The sequence below is a fragment of the Tachypleus tridentatus genome, chromosome 12, assembly GCF_004210375.1.
Source record: "Tachypleus tridentatus isolate NWPU-2018 chromosome 12, ASM421037v1, whole genome shotgun sequence".
Lineage (NCBI taxonomy): Eukaryota > Metazoa > Arthropoda > Merostomata > Xiphosura > Limulidae > Tachypleus > Tachypleus tridentatus.
The window spans coordinates 98,495,225-98,508,713 of NC_134836.1; the positions used below are offsets into that span (position 1 = coordinate 98,495,225).

Here is a 13,489-nt window from a genome sequence, read left to right on the forward strand (position 1 = left end):
TATAAATATTAAAGTAAATTAAATGATTGCACAATGACTTTATATAAATATAATAAAATCAGACTTTACAGAATATTGTTAAGAACTTTAAATATCTAATTGATACCATCTTGGATATAAATATTCTCAAAATTATTTCTTCATTTAACAACTTATCTCAAACAAATTTCTTAAACCAACATATAATACAAGAAATGCAAAGAAAACTATATTAAGTAAATTTCTAGTAGAAAATGATACACAACTTTGCATATTTAATTACCCAACAATGTAGAACCATTTATTTGTGAATTTATTTTCCTCATCAAAACGTGAATTTCAGTGAAGAAAACATGATGTAGAGGCCTAATTTATTCTTTAATTCATTGCTAATGCTACAGCAGAACTTATTTGCTGAACTCACAGCATTCACTTAGTGCTACTTGAAAGAGTGAAGCAGCAATCAAATTAGGTCTTGCATAGTGGTGGAATGTAAGCAGTTTATTTGATTTTGATGTGTAGTCCTATAATAACTACTGATAACCTAAATGGCATAAAGGTTTGTTTGTTTCTTTCTGAATTTTGTGCAAAGCTACTCCAGGGCTATTTGTGCTGATAATCTCTAATTGAGGAGTGAAAGACTACATGAGGGCTATCTGCATTAGCTGTCCCTAATTTAGCAGTGTAAGACTAGAGGAAAGGCAGCTAGTCATCACCACCCACCAACTCTTGTGTTACTATTTTATCAATAAATAATAAGGCTGATCATCACATTATAATGCTCCCACATCTGAAAGGGCAACCATGCTTGGTGTGATAGTGATTCGAACCCGCAACCCTCGAATTGCGAATTGAGTGTCTTCGCCACTTGGCCATGCCGAACCTCCTAAATAAATGAACATTTTTTAAAGAAACACTTTATAATTTCTCTACCTCAACAGTATACAGTATCAGTCAATTTAACTGATCTTGTAATCACCATAAAAATGAAGAAATAAAAGACTACATTATCTTTTCTTTCTACGATGACTGCAAATTGTAACAGGAAGTCACAAATTTTTTATCTTAAAACTTGTAACAGTATACATATTTTATAGTTAATTTTACTGTTTTGTTGACCTTTAAACCATATCTAACTAATAATCCCTCCCACAGAAGTTGTAAATCACCCAGCAAATGTGCAACTTACATTATTATATTGAATTACATCATGTACAAGTTGCTTGCAAGCATACCTCATGAAGAATTTTTATTATTATTTTACCTTGTCTAAACTAGTAACTTTCTACATTATAGATTTTTATAATGATAAATATATTATACATGAAAAACAAGAACTATGGTACTGTTTTTTGCTGTTATCTGTTGATGAAACTTAACCCTACTCTTTTATACTAATGGTACTGCTACACTAAATTTTTTATTTAATCAAATAATGCTCCTAATAACACAGAATTATAATAAGTAAAAAATAAATCACGTCCTTTAGCTATCAATTTTTAAGACTTTTAAGTGTAAGATAAGAGCCATTCACTTAAGCTTATCAGTGTTTCCCGTGGAAATAAACTTTGAAGTTGAAGTGAAACAAACAATTTTTCATAAAGAAAGCAATGTAATATAATAATCATTTGTTATTAAAACTTTGGCTTTCTACTAGTTATACATAATAAACTATCAAGTTTAAGAGAGAACTACTAAAAGATGTGAAAGACAATTTGTGACAGATGGGTATGATAAGGGGGTCTAATTTTCTAGTTCATGACTCTGTAAACAAACAAAATTAAAGGCTATAAAATCCATGCTTTGCCCTTGTAATAACTATATTACAATGAGTAATTTATGTTATATTATGTTCATCTTGAAGAGGTGGTAAATAAATTACAAAAGAAAGGAGCTCTAAAGAACAAATGTCACAATTCTTATAATAAGGGATGTTGAGGATTTTTAGAGTCATAAGAGTGATGCATTCCAAGCCACCAGAATCACAATGAGTAGGTAAGCAGCACTAAAGTGGACAAACCTTCTCCTCACCCAGATGAAGATCAGAAGGCAACATTCCAAAGTTGGAATAAGGGGATCATGTATGCCTTACTCAACCAAAGAAAACAGAACTCATACCATTTGGAATTATGAACATTCTCACCCCCAACTATATGGGCAATGTATATTCCACATGCCCCTGGAATTATAGGGAGGATATAGAACAAATGTGCTCAAACAAGAAACCAGGATGCTCATCCCAAAGTGCCAGGAATAATCAGTCGTCCATATAATGTTGTGTGCACAGGCTCAAAGAATGAAGAACACAAGCGAAAGCTTGTATGATTCTGTAGAACACAAATAGTGCAGATGCCAGCCCAAAGGACTGAATCCTGAATTGCAGAATCTGACCCTCATGCATAAAACATAGCAGCAGAATGACTCAATTATGGGAATGAGGAGATATGTATTGGTAAAATTGAACTTGGTCATACACGGACCTCGTAAAAATGTCAATGTAGGGTAAAAAATGGCTCCATCGGGAACCTAGGAGGATCTAAGAATTGTCTGAGATGAGAAAAATCAATGATAATATGACAGTTTTCCATCTTCTTGGGTACAACAATAGGATGTAAATAAAATCTTAGATTATCTAGACTGACTCTCTCTACTGCCCCCTTTACAAACAACTCTTTGATAGCCCTGGAATAATAGTCCACACTCTGAAGATTTGTTGAAGGTGGAAATACTACAGGTTGAGAGAATAATGGTAGTGGAGATGTGAACTGAATGATCAACCTCAATGTAAGGATCTAGAATACCTATGGATCTGTAGTAAAGCAATTCCATATGTCCAGAAAATGTTGTTACGCACCCCCACAGACCTCACTGGTGACAATCTGCCCAAGTGGAGGAGCCTCTTTGATAAAGGTGGAATCTATTCTAGGGTTGGGACACACGATGAGCAATGGCACCTTGACTCTTATTAGGAGCCAAAGAAAGTCACAAAGCAAACAATGACAAGGAAGAATGCAAAAGCCCACGTACATCAAGGGACAAAGAAAGAGAGTCTCATATAGCTCACAGAGGGCAGTAGTTGGTTAAAAAACATCCTCAGGAAAGGCATCTCTAGCAATAAGTTCCTAAAATACCCCAGCCAGGAAACCAAAGAAAGGACAGAAGCTGGCAATCTTACCAAATAAGATGTCACCAAAGTCTGCAAATCATCACAAAATTGATGTGGGAATTACTGAGACTTTTGACAACATATCCAAAAGTGGATCAAATTTTTGGAAATCTAAATATACATCCTCCTGGCAGTGGTAAGCCAAAGCAAGTTGTTTCAAGAAACATGGTGGGCAAAGCATAGTTATCCCTCCACGTAACTATGCAGTAAACCTCCCCACATGAACAGCAGTGTGAGGTGATGGAGGAAAAACTAAACATTTCCCCTCAGATTTTTCTGCCATTTAGGAGAGAGTAAACTCAAAAGCAACTGAATAAAGCCCCATAACTTCACACACCCAAGTAATTCACTGAAGGAAAGAAGCAGCAGGTGACTGAACAAAACTGGCCTCAAGAGAAGCCAACCGATTAAATGAAGGTGTTGGAAAAAGTAAATTCTCTCTACAATGTAGCAGTCTAAGAACCCCCGAAAGACACACCCAGGGCCAAATAGGTCTCTATCTTACTAAGAAATAGGTTACAGACAGCCTCAAATGAGAGTGACCCTTTCCCTGACTGTTGAAAGAAGATAGATAACAAAGATGGAATAGGGGAGGTCTATTTAGCTTCTGTGCTGGAAACAGTAAGCCAGAGAACTTGTACCTGAAAATGGTGTGTCATAATGACAGGATTTATTTATTTATTTTTTCTATTTATCATTAATACTATTGAATGTAAATCAACTAGGCAATGTGAAAATCACAACCAATGATTTTAACAATCTTAATGAGATACTTATATACGAGTACCAAGACAGAGGGTGCTCTGACAATCGACAGAAAGTATGACAAGATAAATATCGCCAAGGGTAATTGTGTGGATATAAAAGACAAGAGCAAGCTAAAGAACTGACTAATGATTAGATAAGTGAAAGAAGATACCCTGGAAGTTAAGTAATAGCTATTAGTGGGATGTATGTATGCTTGTTAACTTCTTGAATTTCACTTTCTGAAAATGTAAGTGCCTTTAATATCAGTTCGTATTAAAAGATGAATCTTGCAAATGAATTTTTGAGTACCTGTCTAAGCTTTTTTTTTAAATAATATATTTGTATAACCAAAGAAAAATATCCAAGAATTTCTCCACTACTTTCAAAAACTTATTTGATATCACATGTGCTATTTCTATTCCCAAGAACACTTTTTCAAATAGTGCAAAATACCTGTCAACCTATACAGTCTTAGGCTATGGTCTAAAGCACAAATTATACAAGGTACTGTTTGTTGACGTGTGACACATTATTAGCTCTTACAACCTGATCTATCTATTGTATTATTTTATTTCTACCTTACCTCTCAAAACTGTTACATTGGCAAAGGTTGAATTGGAAATTCCATCAGAATCTTTTACAGTAAGCCTAAATGTAAAGGAAGAATATTTAAAGTAGATAAAAAACACCTCACAAATTAACTTAAATTTTTTTCTTCTAATCAAAATTGATACTTTTGGAATCTATGGAGACTGCTAGTAGGTAACAATCATGCTCAGTATATTTTTCTTTCTCCAAAAATAAACCTAGTGGATGAAATAATTTGAAAGTTGGCAATAACTTTAATAAAAATTCATTATTTAATATAGTTATTTGTACTCAGACTCTGAATAGTGATTTTCATGTTCAGTACACAAAAATTATTACCTTACAGTTTTCACATTTCATTTGCATAATCTCTAAAATCTCCTAAATAAATATTAAAAGTTTTTTTAAGGTAAATATTTATATTGTATTTTACACTTTCTCTACCATATCACTAACTCTGTCTATTATCATCAATATACTGTGCAATTCAAGTGTTTAACACTCCTACGAAAAGACGTTTCTAGTCCTGATTTCTCCAAGCCCGTTCCCCTGGCTGTAGTTTCGCTAGATAGTAGATAGGGACAGTGGGAATCTCGTTAATCCATTCATTAATGGATTTAAATGCAATTTCATTTAAATACAAAATTATTAGCCTAATATTAATAACCTTTCAAGTTGCTCTAATTCAAGTGTTTAAGAATAAATACTTTTTAGCCCTTCCCTGGATAATCTAAAAATATTTTCTTTGAGTCACATACATAATCTTATGTCAACATTTCACTTAGTTTATTTTTAATGTTTTATTATCCTTTCCTTTTCTTTCCTGTTGATTAGTTGTATTTACACACATCAATGGGTGCCCACAAGTGATAGAACAGCAGAGATACTTTATCCTCTGGCAAAATGTTTAATGTAACCCTTAGGAAGCAACTATTACATTAGGAAATATTTATAAAATTATTAAATTTTTAGCTATTAAATCACAAGTAATACATAACTGACTAAAATATAAAAGTAAAACCTAAATACAGTTTAAGTGTTTTTCTTAAGTATAACATAATTAGGTAAGAAACAACCAAAGAAGTATTGTGAGTAAAGCAGCTAACAACAGTACAAACAGTTAAACCAATTGATGATAACAATTTGGCACCAGTTTCAAAATAACTGTTGCTAGATTACAGTGTAAAATGAGCTCTTTCTAATAACTATATACACATATGTACAATGCAGATGTAGAATGCAAACCTACCCATATGTATAGACTGTTGGGTTTAACATTCATTAGGAGTTGGCAAAATTTACTACTTATTTCATTTGAATTCAGCCAAAGAACTTATTAATAAGGCAGCTAAAGGTACTGATTGTCTAAACATACATGCACAAGCTGGGGTTATTCCATTCAATACAGAGGCTACAAAACGTGAGGCTTTTCATAGCTCATTATTGAAGTAAGAAAAAAACTGAAGTATTTTATCTAAAGATTTCTCTTGAAACAAAGAATAAAATACAACTTTGAATTAAAACATACTTGACATAATAATGTCATTAAAATAAACTGTTAGTAAAGTGGTTTAATTAAATTTTGAATGTAACTTAATTACATGCAAAGAAAGGAGGTTAAAAATTGCACTTGTTGTCATAGGATTAAAAATAAATACACATTAAATCTATTTCTAATTGAATCTTACTCAATTTATATAGCAATAGATTTTCTAAACTGTCTTTACCATTTTTTTTTTTGTATGAAACAAAGATCTACATTTATAATTTCTTAGACTTTTTATAATATTTCTTGCACACAATTATAGAAAGAAAATTAAATACATATGTCATAATGAAAAGTTTAAATTGTAATCAAGGTTACAATATGTGAAATTACTATATAACCCCATCTCATACTATAACTGTAGAAGGAAGTACAAAAGCAGTGCCAGTAACTGACAATAATTTGTAGGTTTCAACAAAACAATCAAAGTTAATGTACAAAGTTTATGAATAAAAGCTTACTTGAAGCAATAAAACCCTGGAATAAGGTTCATTAACTGGACTGTATTTGTATCATTCAATTGAATCTTGTATCCTATAGGAAGAGTTATGACTTCCCAATGATATTCAACAATTTTATCATCATCTGTACTGTCTGGAAAAAATCAAAATAATACATGGCTGCATATATGGTTGTTTTTTCTTGCCTTTTAGGATTTTTCTCCAACTTCTAAAACTATTTTCACATACACTCTTGGAAAAATTTTAATGCTTTATATAGTTTTGTTATGTTACAGCATGCAAATTTACCAAGCTACATACATATGAACAGATCGTTTAACAGAAATAATACATTTATATATTTCAGCTGTCAGGCAAGTTACTGTAGAAAACACAGCAAACCAAATACTGATTTTCAAGACTCAGTGGAGTGTTAAATGGGTACAGAATTTGGATTTGTTGTTCTAGGACTTGACATATTTCAACTTGATAATTAATAACAAACTCAGTGTGGTATGAAGAGCTAAGAACAAGAAAGGTGCTTCTGACCATTTTGGAGTAAACAGTATTTTATTCATCAACAAAGCTTGTTAAAAATCTACTTTGTAATATATAGTTTCAAATAGCACCTATTCCTGGACACATCTCATTTTGACTACAAGTTGCTTTCAATAATTGCATTTTACTTATGGAATAATAGACTTAATAGTCACTACCTTGTAAAAACTAGTTTTAAAAGACCTCAACCACAATTATATGACAACTACTCTGATCATACATTTCTTAAACAGCAATTACATAAATGCATGTGTAACATGGATGTTGTTTCAACAGACAGTCTCCTTCTCATGCAATCTCCAGTTAACATGCAACCTGTGAATGTACCGTAAAAGGAAATCTTACCCAATTCTATGCAAACCAAGAACTATCGACTAAATATATTTTCCTAAGTTAGTATAACTTCTACTTAAACTATTAATTATTTTTACAATAATTACTTCCATCTCATATTACTTTATAATTATATCTTTAAATACATTACCTTAATAATGAACACTTTCTACATACAACTCTTAAAATGCTGAGACGACTTATTAATGCCATTGAATTTAATCTAAGATTTTAAAACAAGCACTACTTCCTTTTCAGTTAAAAAGAATGTTGTTTTAAGAATCGTACATTAGCAAAAACAGATATATATATTACAGTTGTGATTGTTCTACATAACTGCTAATGTCATCAAAAACTTTTGCTTAACCACACATATTTATTAATTTGCCATCTATTTTACACTTTCTGATTTTCATATCATGAAAGTAATGTTTAGTTACATTTGAAAGATTATAATTTATTTACAAAAGTAAAACTGTAACTGTTACTTTTTAATCCCACTACAAGTTCAGTAAATAAAATTCTCTAAAAATGAGTATTCTAGTTTTTAAAAACTGGAGTAATGTATAGTTTCTATGGTAAAATAAATCAATGTATTTTTAAAGCTAACATAATGAATTACAACAAAAATGTTTTAATCACTTTCATACCTTTGTGTCCTATTTTATTGTGAATGTTTAAAGAAATGTTATATTGATTTCAACAAAGTGAATATAATGGTTACTTATGGTTTTGTATTGCATATTTGAAGATCATTACTTTTATTTTTCATTTGCAACTGTCAAACTACTGAGTTTTAAATTATGAAAGCCAACAGACTGTATGAAAAATTTTGAAGATACTTTATTTTAGTTTTGGAGATGAATTTGTACTCGGAAAACTTCCTAATTAACTCTCTTAATAAGAACTCAATCAATTTGATTGAACACTTGACCTCTTTTTACTTGTTCAAAGTCTTACATATTTGATACTGACTTTTGATACAGTATTTCTTCACAAAATTTGACAGTCTTTCAGTAAACATTAAAAGTATTTCAGATGTAAAAAATATTTTCTAAGTGAAGCAATAAACTAAGAAATGTATCTAGATATATATTATTTGTTGTGGATAGTCTGTGTGCAAAGTTATTTCCACATTAAGATTAAAAATAACTTCTTTCATCTAAAAAATCTCAAATTTCATTTGTGTAATCTCTGAAACCTCCTAAATGCATTTCAAATGTTTATATTCAGTAAATTTTCATATGTAATTTGTTATTTTCCCTACTATAATAAAATAAAATATCCATTTTTTTTTCTTCCCCATCAACCTTCGAGGCCTCAACCATATATTTTTTTTTATACCAATGGTAGTAGTAATCACAAAATTATTTTTATTTAATTAAATAATGCACCAAGGAACATAAAATAATAATATGTGAAAATGCAGACAATTTCCTCTAAGTATCAAAATTTTTCTGGCTTCAAAATAAAAATATAGAAGATGTGATGTCTACAGAAAATCTGTCACATTTCAAACACTGGAAAATTCAGGATTTTTTAAAATATTGGCTTAATCTTATAAGAACTTAAAGCTTACATAATATTACAATATGGATCTTTAGCTACTATTTTATACCATACTTATTAGTAAAACCAACAAAAGTAGTTTAATAAGATTTTGAATCTAAGCCATTAAAACCTTGTGACATATATAGTAAATGAGGCCAGGGTAGATAGTGTTTCTGTGTAACTAATTCTGCTACTTTGTTTCACATTTTAAGCACTGGATGTATGTTTTCTTTCCATTTAGAAATAAACAAATACATTCTTATTTTCACAAATATATACCCACTGTTGAACTCTGAACTATACTCTTCGTGGTTATGACAAAAAAAACTCGCTACTTTTGACTTTGCATTAACAATAATGAATACCTTATAAATGCCAGCATATGTGAAACATAACTTCAAACTTACAGTATGATATGAGAGATTTTGAAATATAAATGTTAAATTAATTTATCAATTATAATTTTATAATAAAATAAAAAATGTTATGAAGCATAGCCTGTATAATTTAGTTACTCAATACACTTGTGACCATTGATCTGGAAGACATTTTAATTATATGGTAATATTACTTTAAATGCTTACTGACATCATATGCTCATTATCATTGTACCATATTGTCTAAAATATTAAAACTAATATAAATAGACACTATTTATATTTATCTATCTTGTGCATAAAATGTATCTATGAACTCTCTTTATTTACAGATTGTTTCAATAAGATCTGTGTTCTCTACCTTCATCTGAGGCACTTTATAGAAACTGCAAATCACCAATTGTCACAAGTTACAGCAGCAGGAGTTATTGAACATAGAACATGAACTGCCAAAGCAATTATTTAACAAACATGTGGCAAAATCCATTAAAGTCATGGCCTTTCCTGTGCATAAAAACAATATAAAACCACTACTATATCAGATTATTTTAAGCCATGACTACTCACTTAATATCAAGGCAAACTAACTGAAATTTTAAAACATTTACAATCTATGCAAGGAAGGATGGTGAGTTTTATGGCAGAGAGTGCATGAAAGGAAGCAATCCCATTTTTCAGGAAACATACTTATGATTTTATTAGCTTAGAAAACTTAAAAGTTATAAAGAAATGTGTAAACAATTCAACTTTAGTTTTCCAAATTCAAATATTCATTGTTTTCAAACTACCCGAGCCAGAAAATTAGCATCAAACTTGCATATTTTTTTATTTTGTTTCGTACATTAAAAAAATTGTATCTGTGTAGGCAGGAAATTTAACAATTTTCACCATCTCAATAAAAATTACGGTTTCGGACAAAAACTGAAAATTAGAGCTAAGAATTTAGATATTTCCAGGTTATTTTATCTAAAACAAATGTTAATACAACATAAGTAAAAGGAAATAAATCTCAACATTTCAGTTATAATTTAATTTTGTAAATAATCTGAAGGAAACACAATTTTGAGCAACATGTATGAATAAATATTTCTCCCAGCCCTCAGTGCAGTAGAAGGATATCACAATCGAGTTAATTTTATATTTAACAACTGTTAAATGTAGGTTAGTTGGTTGTTTTGCATTTACTGGCACAAAGCAACCAGACTATCAGTGCCAAACAACTGGTAAAAAAGGTAAATGTTAAATTAGCATAAAATATAAAAATAAATAAATTATAAGCCCAAAAAACCTTAAATAGAATTAAAATTCCAATGGCCTGTAAGTATATACAAACACAAGTTAGTTATACAGTGTCATCACTGTGAATGATATTGCCTAAGTTTGAGGTAAGCCCATGGAAAATACATGTCTAAAATCTTGGACCCCTCAACCACCAAAATCCTCACCTCTCCTTAATGAGTCACCACACACAGCAAACATAAGTGGACATTCAGATCGCAGAGGAGATAAAATGAACTTACAGAACCTTCCACAGGAGGTTCCCTCACCACATAAAAGCATCCATACCAATATGTGGTAAGGTACAATAGTTAAAGATATATCTTTTATTTTCATAAAGAAGTGTAAAGAACCAGCCATAAATAGCTTCAAAGCAAAATAGCTCAGATACAACATACAAACTAACTGAAATTTTAAAACATTTACAATCCATGCAAGGAAGGTTGGTGAGTTTTATGGCACAGAGCATGCATGAAAGGAAACAATCCCATTTTTCAGGAAACATACTTATGATTTTATTAGCTTAAGAAACTTGAAAGTTGTAAAGAAATGTGTAAATAGCTCAGATACAACATATAACTAGACAAGAAGTAAAAAATAACTCTAATCAGAAAGGCTAATTAGTTTTTACTGCTGCTGACCACAGCACATCTCTTCATGGCCATAGTTTAGCTTTCTTCCAATGGCTACTTCCAGCAGGATAATGCACCACGTCACAACGCATGCATCATCTCAGGCTAGTTCCATAAACATGACAGTGATTTCAGTACACTCTAATGGCTTACACAGTGCCCAGATCTCAATCTAATAGAGTACATTTGAGATGAGGTGGAACAGGAGGTTCACAGCATGAATATGTGGCAGGTAAATCTGCAAGAACTGCATGATGCTATCGAGTCAGCATGAACCAAAATCCCTGAGAAATCTTTTCAGCACCTTGTTGAATAGCTATGCTGTGAAGAATTCAGGCTGTTCTGGAGGCAAAAGTGGTCCTCCATGGTACTAGATAGGTGTACCTAATAAAGTGGCCAGTGAGTGAGTGAGTGAGTGAGTGTGTGTGTGTGTGTGTGTGTGTGTTAGTGTGAAAAATAATTAATTAATATATTAGTGAATAAACTTATTTTCAATAAATTTAATAACTAATTACATATTTTAAATTATTTTGTAAAAGGTATATAAAATATATATGTAAATTTAAAAATACCAGTATAAACAAACTCATAATTAACATAATAAATAATAATTTCTAAATATTTATCTGGACTGTATCTTGTATAGGTGTATTAATGTAGATGTATCAATTTCCCCATATAAGACTTGCTACTATGCAAATAGTAGACAACCTTTGAAGGTCTTGACAGTAGCAAGGATGGGTGGAGGATGAGTGCTGTACTAACAATATAAGTTGGTCTCAGTATAGTAATACTCTAACATCATGATATTTATGTCCAAACACAATTATGGGAGCTGGAATGCCTACTTCAAGGACAGTGTTATTGTCACCCTCAGTGATGTATGGTATTCCAACTATTTCTTTATCTGAAATTTTTTAAAATGTTTATTTATTTTTTTGAGCAACCACCTTTAACAGCAAAAGGTGGTACAGACAGGGAAAATTGTAGGCTATAGTACCCACATCTACTCTTTTAATGATTCATGTTTTAAAAATGTGAGTCCTGTGAAACTGAAGTTAAACTGGAAAGACGGTGTACTTTCAATGCAATTTGAGTTCTTACTTCTGCCAGTACCTCAAACACCAGGGCACATTACATAACTACTCACCTTATGGTGCATCTCCAGGTGGTATGTGTCTGCTTTGTAGCTGTGTTATTTTTTTGGTGTGTTTTTCTATGTAATATTACAATAATATACATACATATATGTACACACACACACACACAAAACAAAAACAACACTATTATGACACCAAAATTAAAATTACTCCTTTATTATTAGTCTTCGTTATCATTCTTAAGCCATAACAGATAATGTCTGTGGCTATCACACAAAATGCACTGCAATAATTCATCTATCACACAAAATCCAAACAGTGATGTCAAAATTGCCAGCAATTAAGAAGCAGCTAAGGGTTGAAAAGATGAGTGCTCTGAGCCCACAACATTAAAGTCTAGAGTTTGTGGCTGTATTAACTTAAAAGGCTTTTTTTTTTCATAAGTTCAAGTATAAAAGCTGAATATAACATACAAACTGAGAAATGTAAACAAGAGATAAAATTACAGCTGTAAAAATTAGTTAGATTCTTGATGACCATGGGCATTTTTACTGGATTTTCTGATTTATTTTGCATTAAATTACTATCTTTTAATGATTGATCAGAATCACTGTTCTTTAAATCAGTACATTAATAAAAGAAAATTCTTAAGATTGACTGGGTCTTCTTTAATTTGTGCTGTAAAATTGGCTTTTAAACATCTCACTGGATAATTTATTTAAATATTTTGAGGATTGGGCTGGATGTAGCATAATTGTTAATATGCTGAGCTGCAGAGAATTATTGGTCAATAATTCTAAGTTGTAAAATCAGTGGATATACTTTGTATTTTCATCTGTGGGTGAATTATAAAAGTTGATTGCTTTATTTAGTTTAATGGGTTAAATAAAACCTTTATCATGGAGGGTGCTGCTGACTAGTTCCCTTCTTTCTGGTTACAGTTTATGATTAAGGATAAATCAACCTGTAATCTAAAAGTCTCTGATTTAGCTGGTTAGCTCATATGTTGCAAAGATGCTGTTCAAGTTGAAAATTCCTGTTATTTAATATTCATTAATAATGAACTACATACGTATACTTCATTTGCAGATCTAAAGTGTGTTTGAAATTATGACAAGGATTTAACTTGATAATTTAAGTACAAGCAATCTATTATATTTGGTTTCACATAAACATCTTTATGACATTTGGTTT

At 31.0% G+C, this 13,489-nt stretch overlaps 1 protein-coding gene across 2 annotated transcripts in view; it reads right to left on the reverse strand.

The window, feature by feature from the left end:
* The window catches only part of LOC143234119 (dyslexia-associated protein KIAA0319-like protein), a 122,206-nt gene that overhangs the window by 51,756 nt on the left and 56,961 nt on the right, over positions 1-13,489 (reverse strand). For both annotated transcript variants that reach the window (XM_076471201.1, XM_076471202.1), the window contains exons 10-11: positions 6,488-6,620; positions 4,476-4,540 (exon numbers count right to left, since the gene is read on the reverse strand). In XM_076471201.1, the coding sequence (XP_076327316.1) occupies positions 4,476-4,540; positions 6,488-6,620 (198 nt within the window). The remainder of the gene's footprint in view (positions 1-4,475; positions 4,541-6,487; positions 6,621-13,489) is intronic.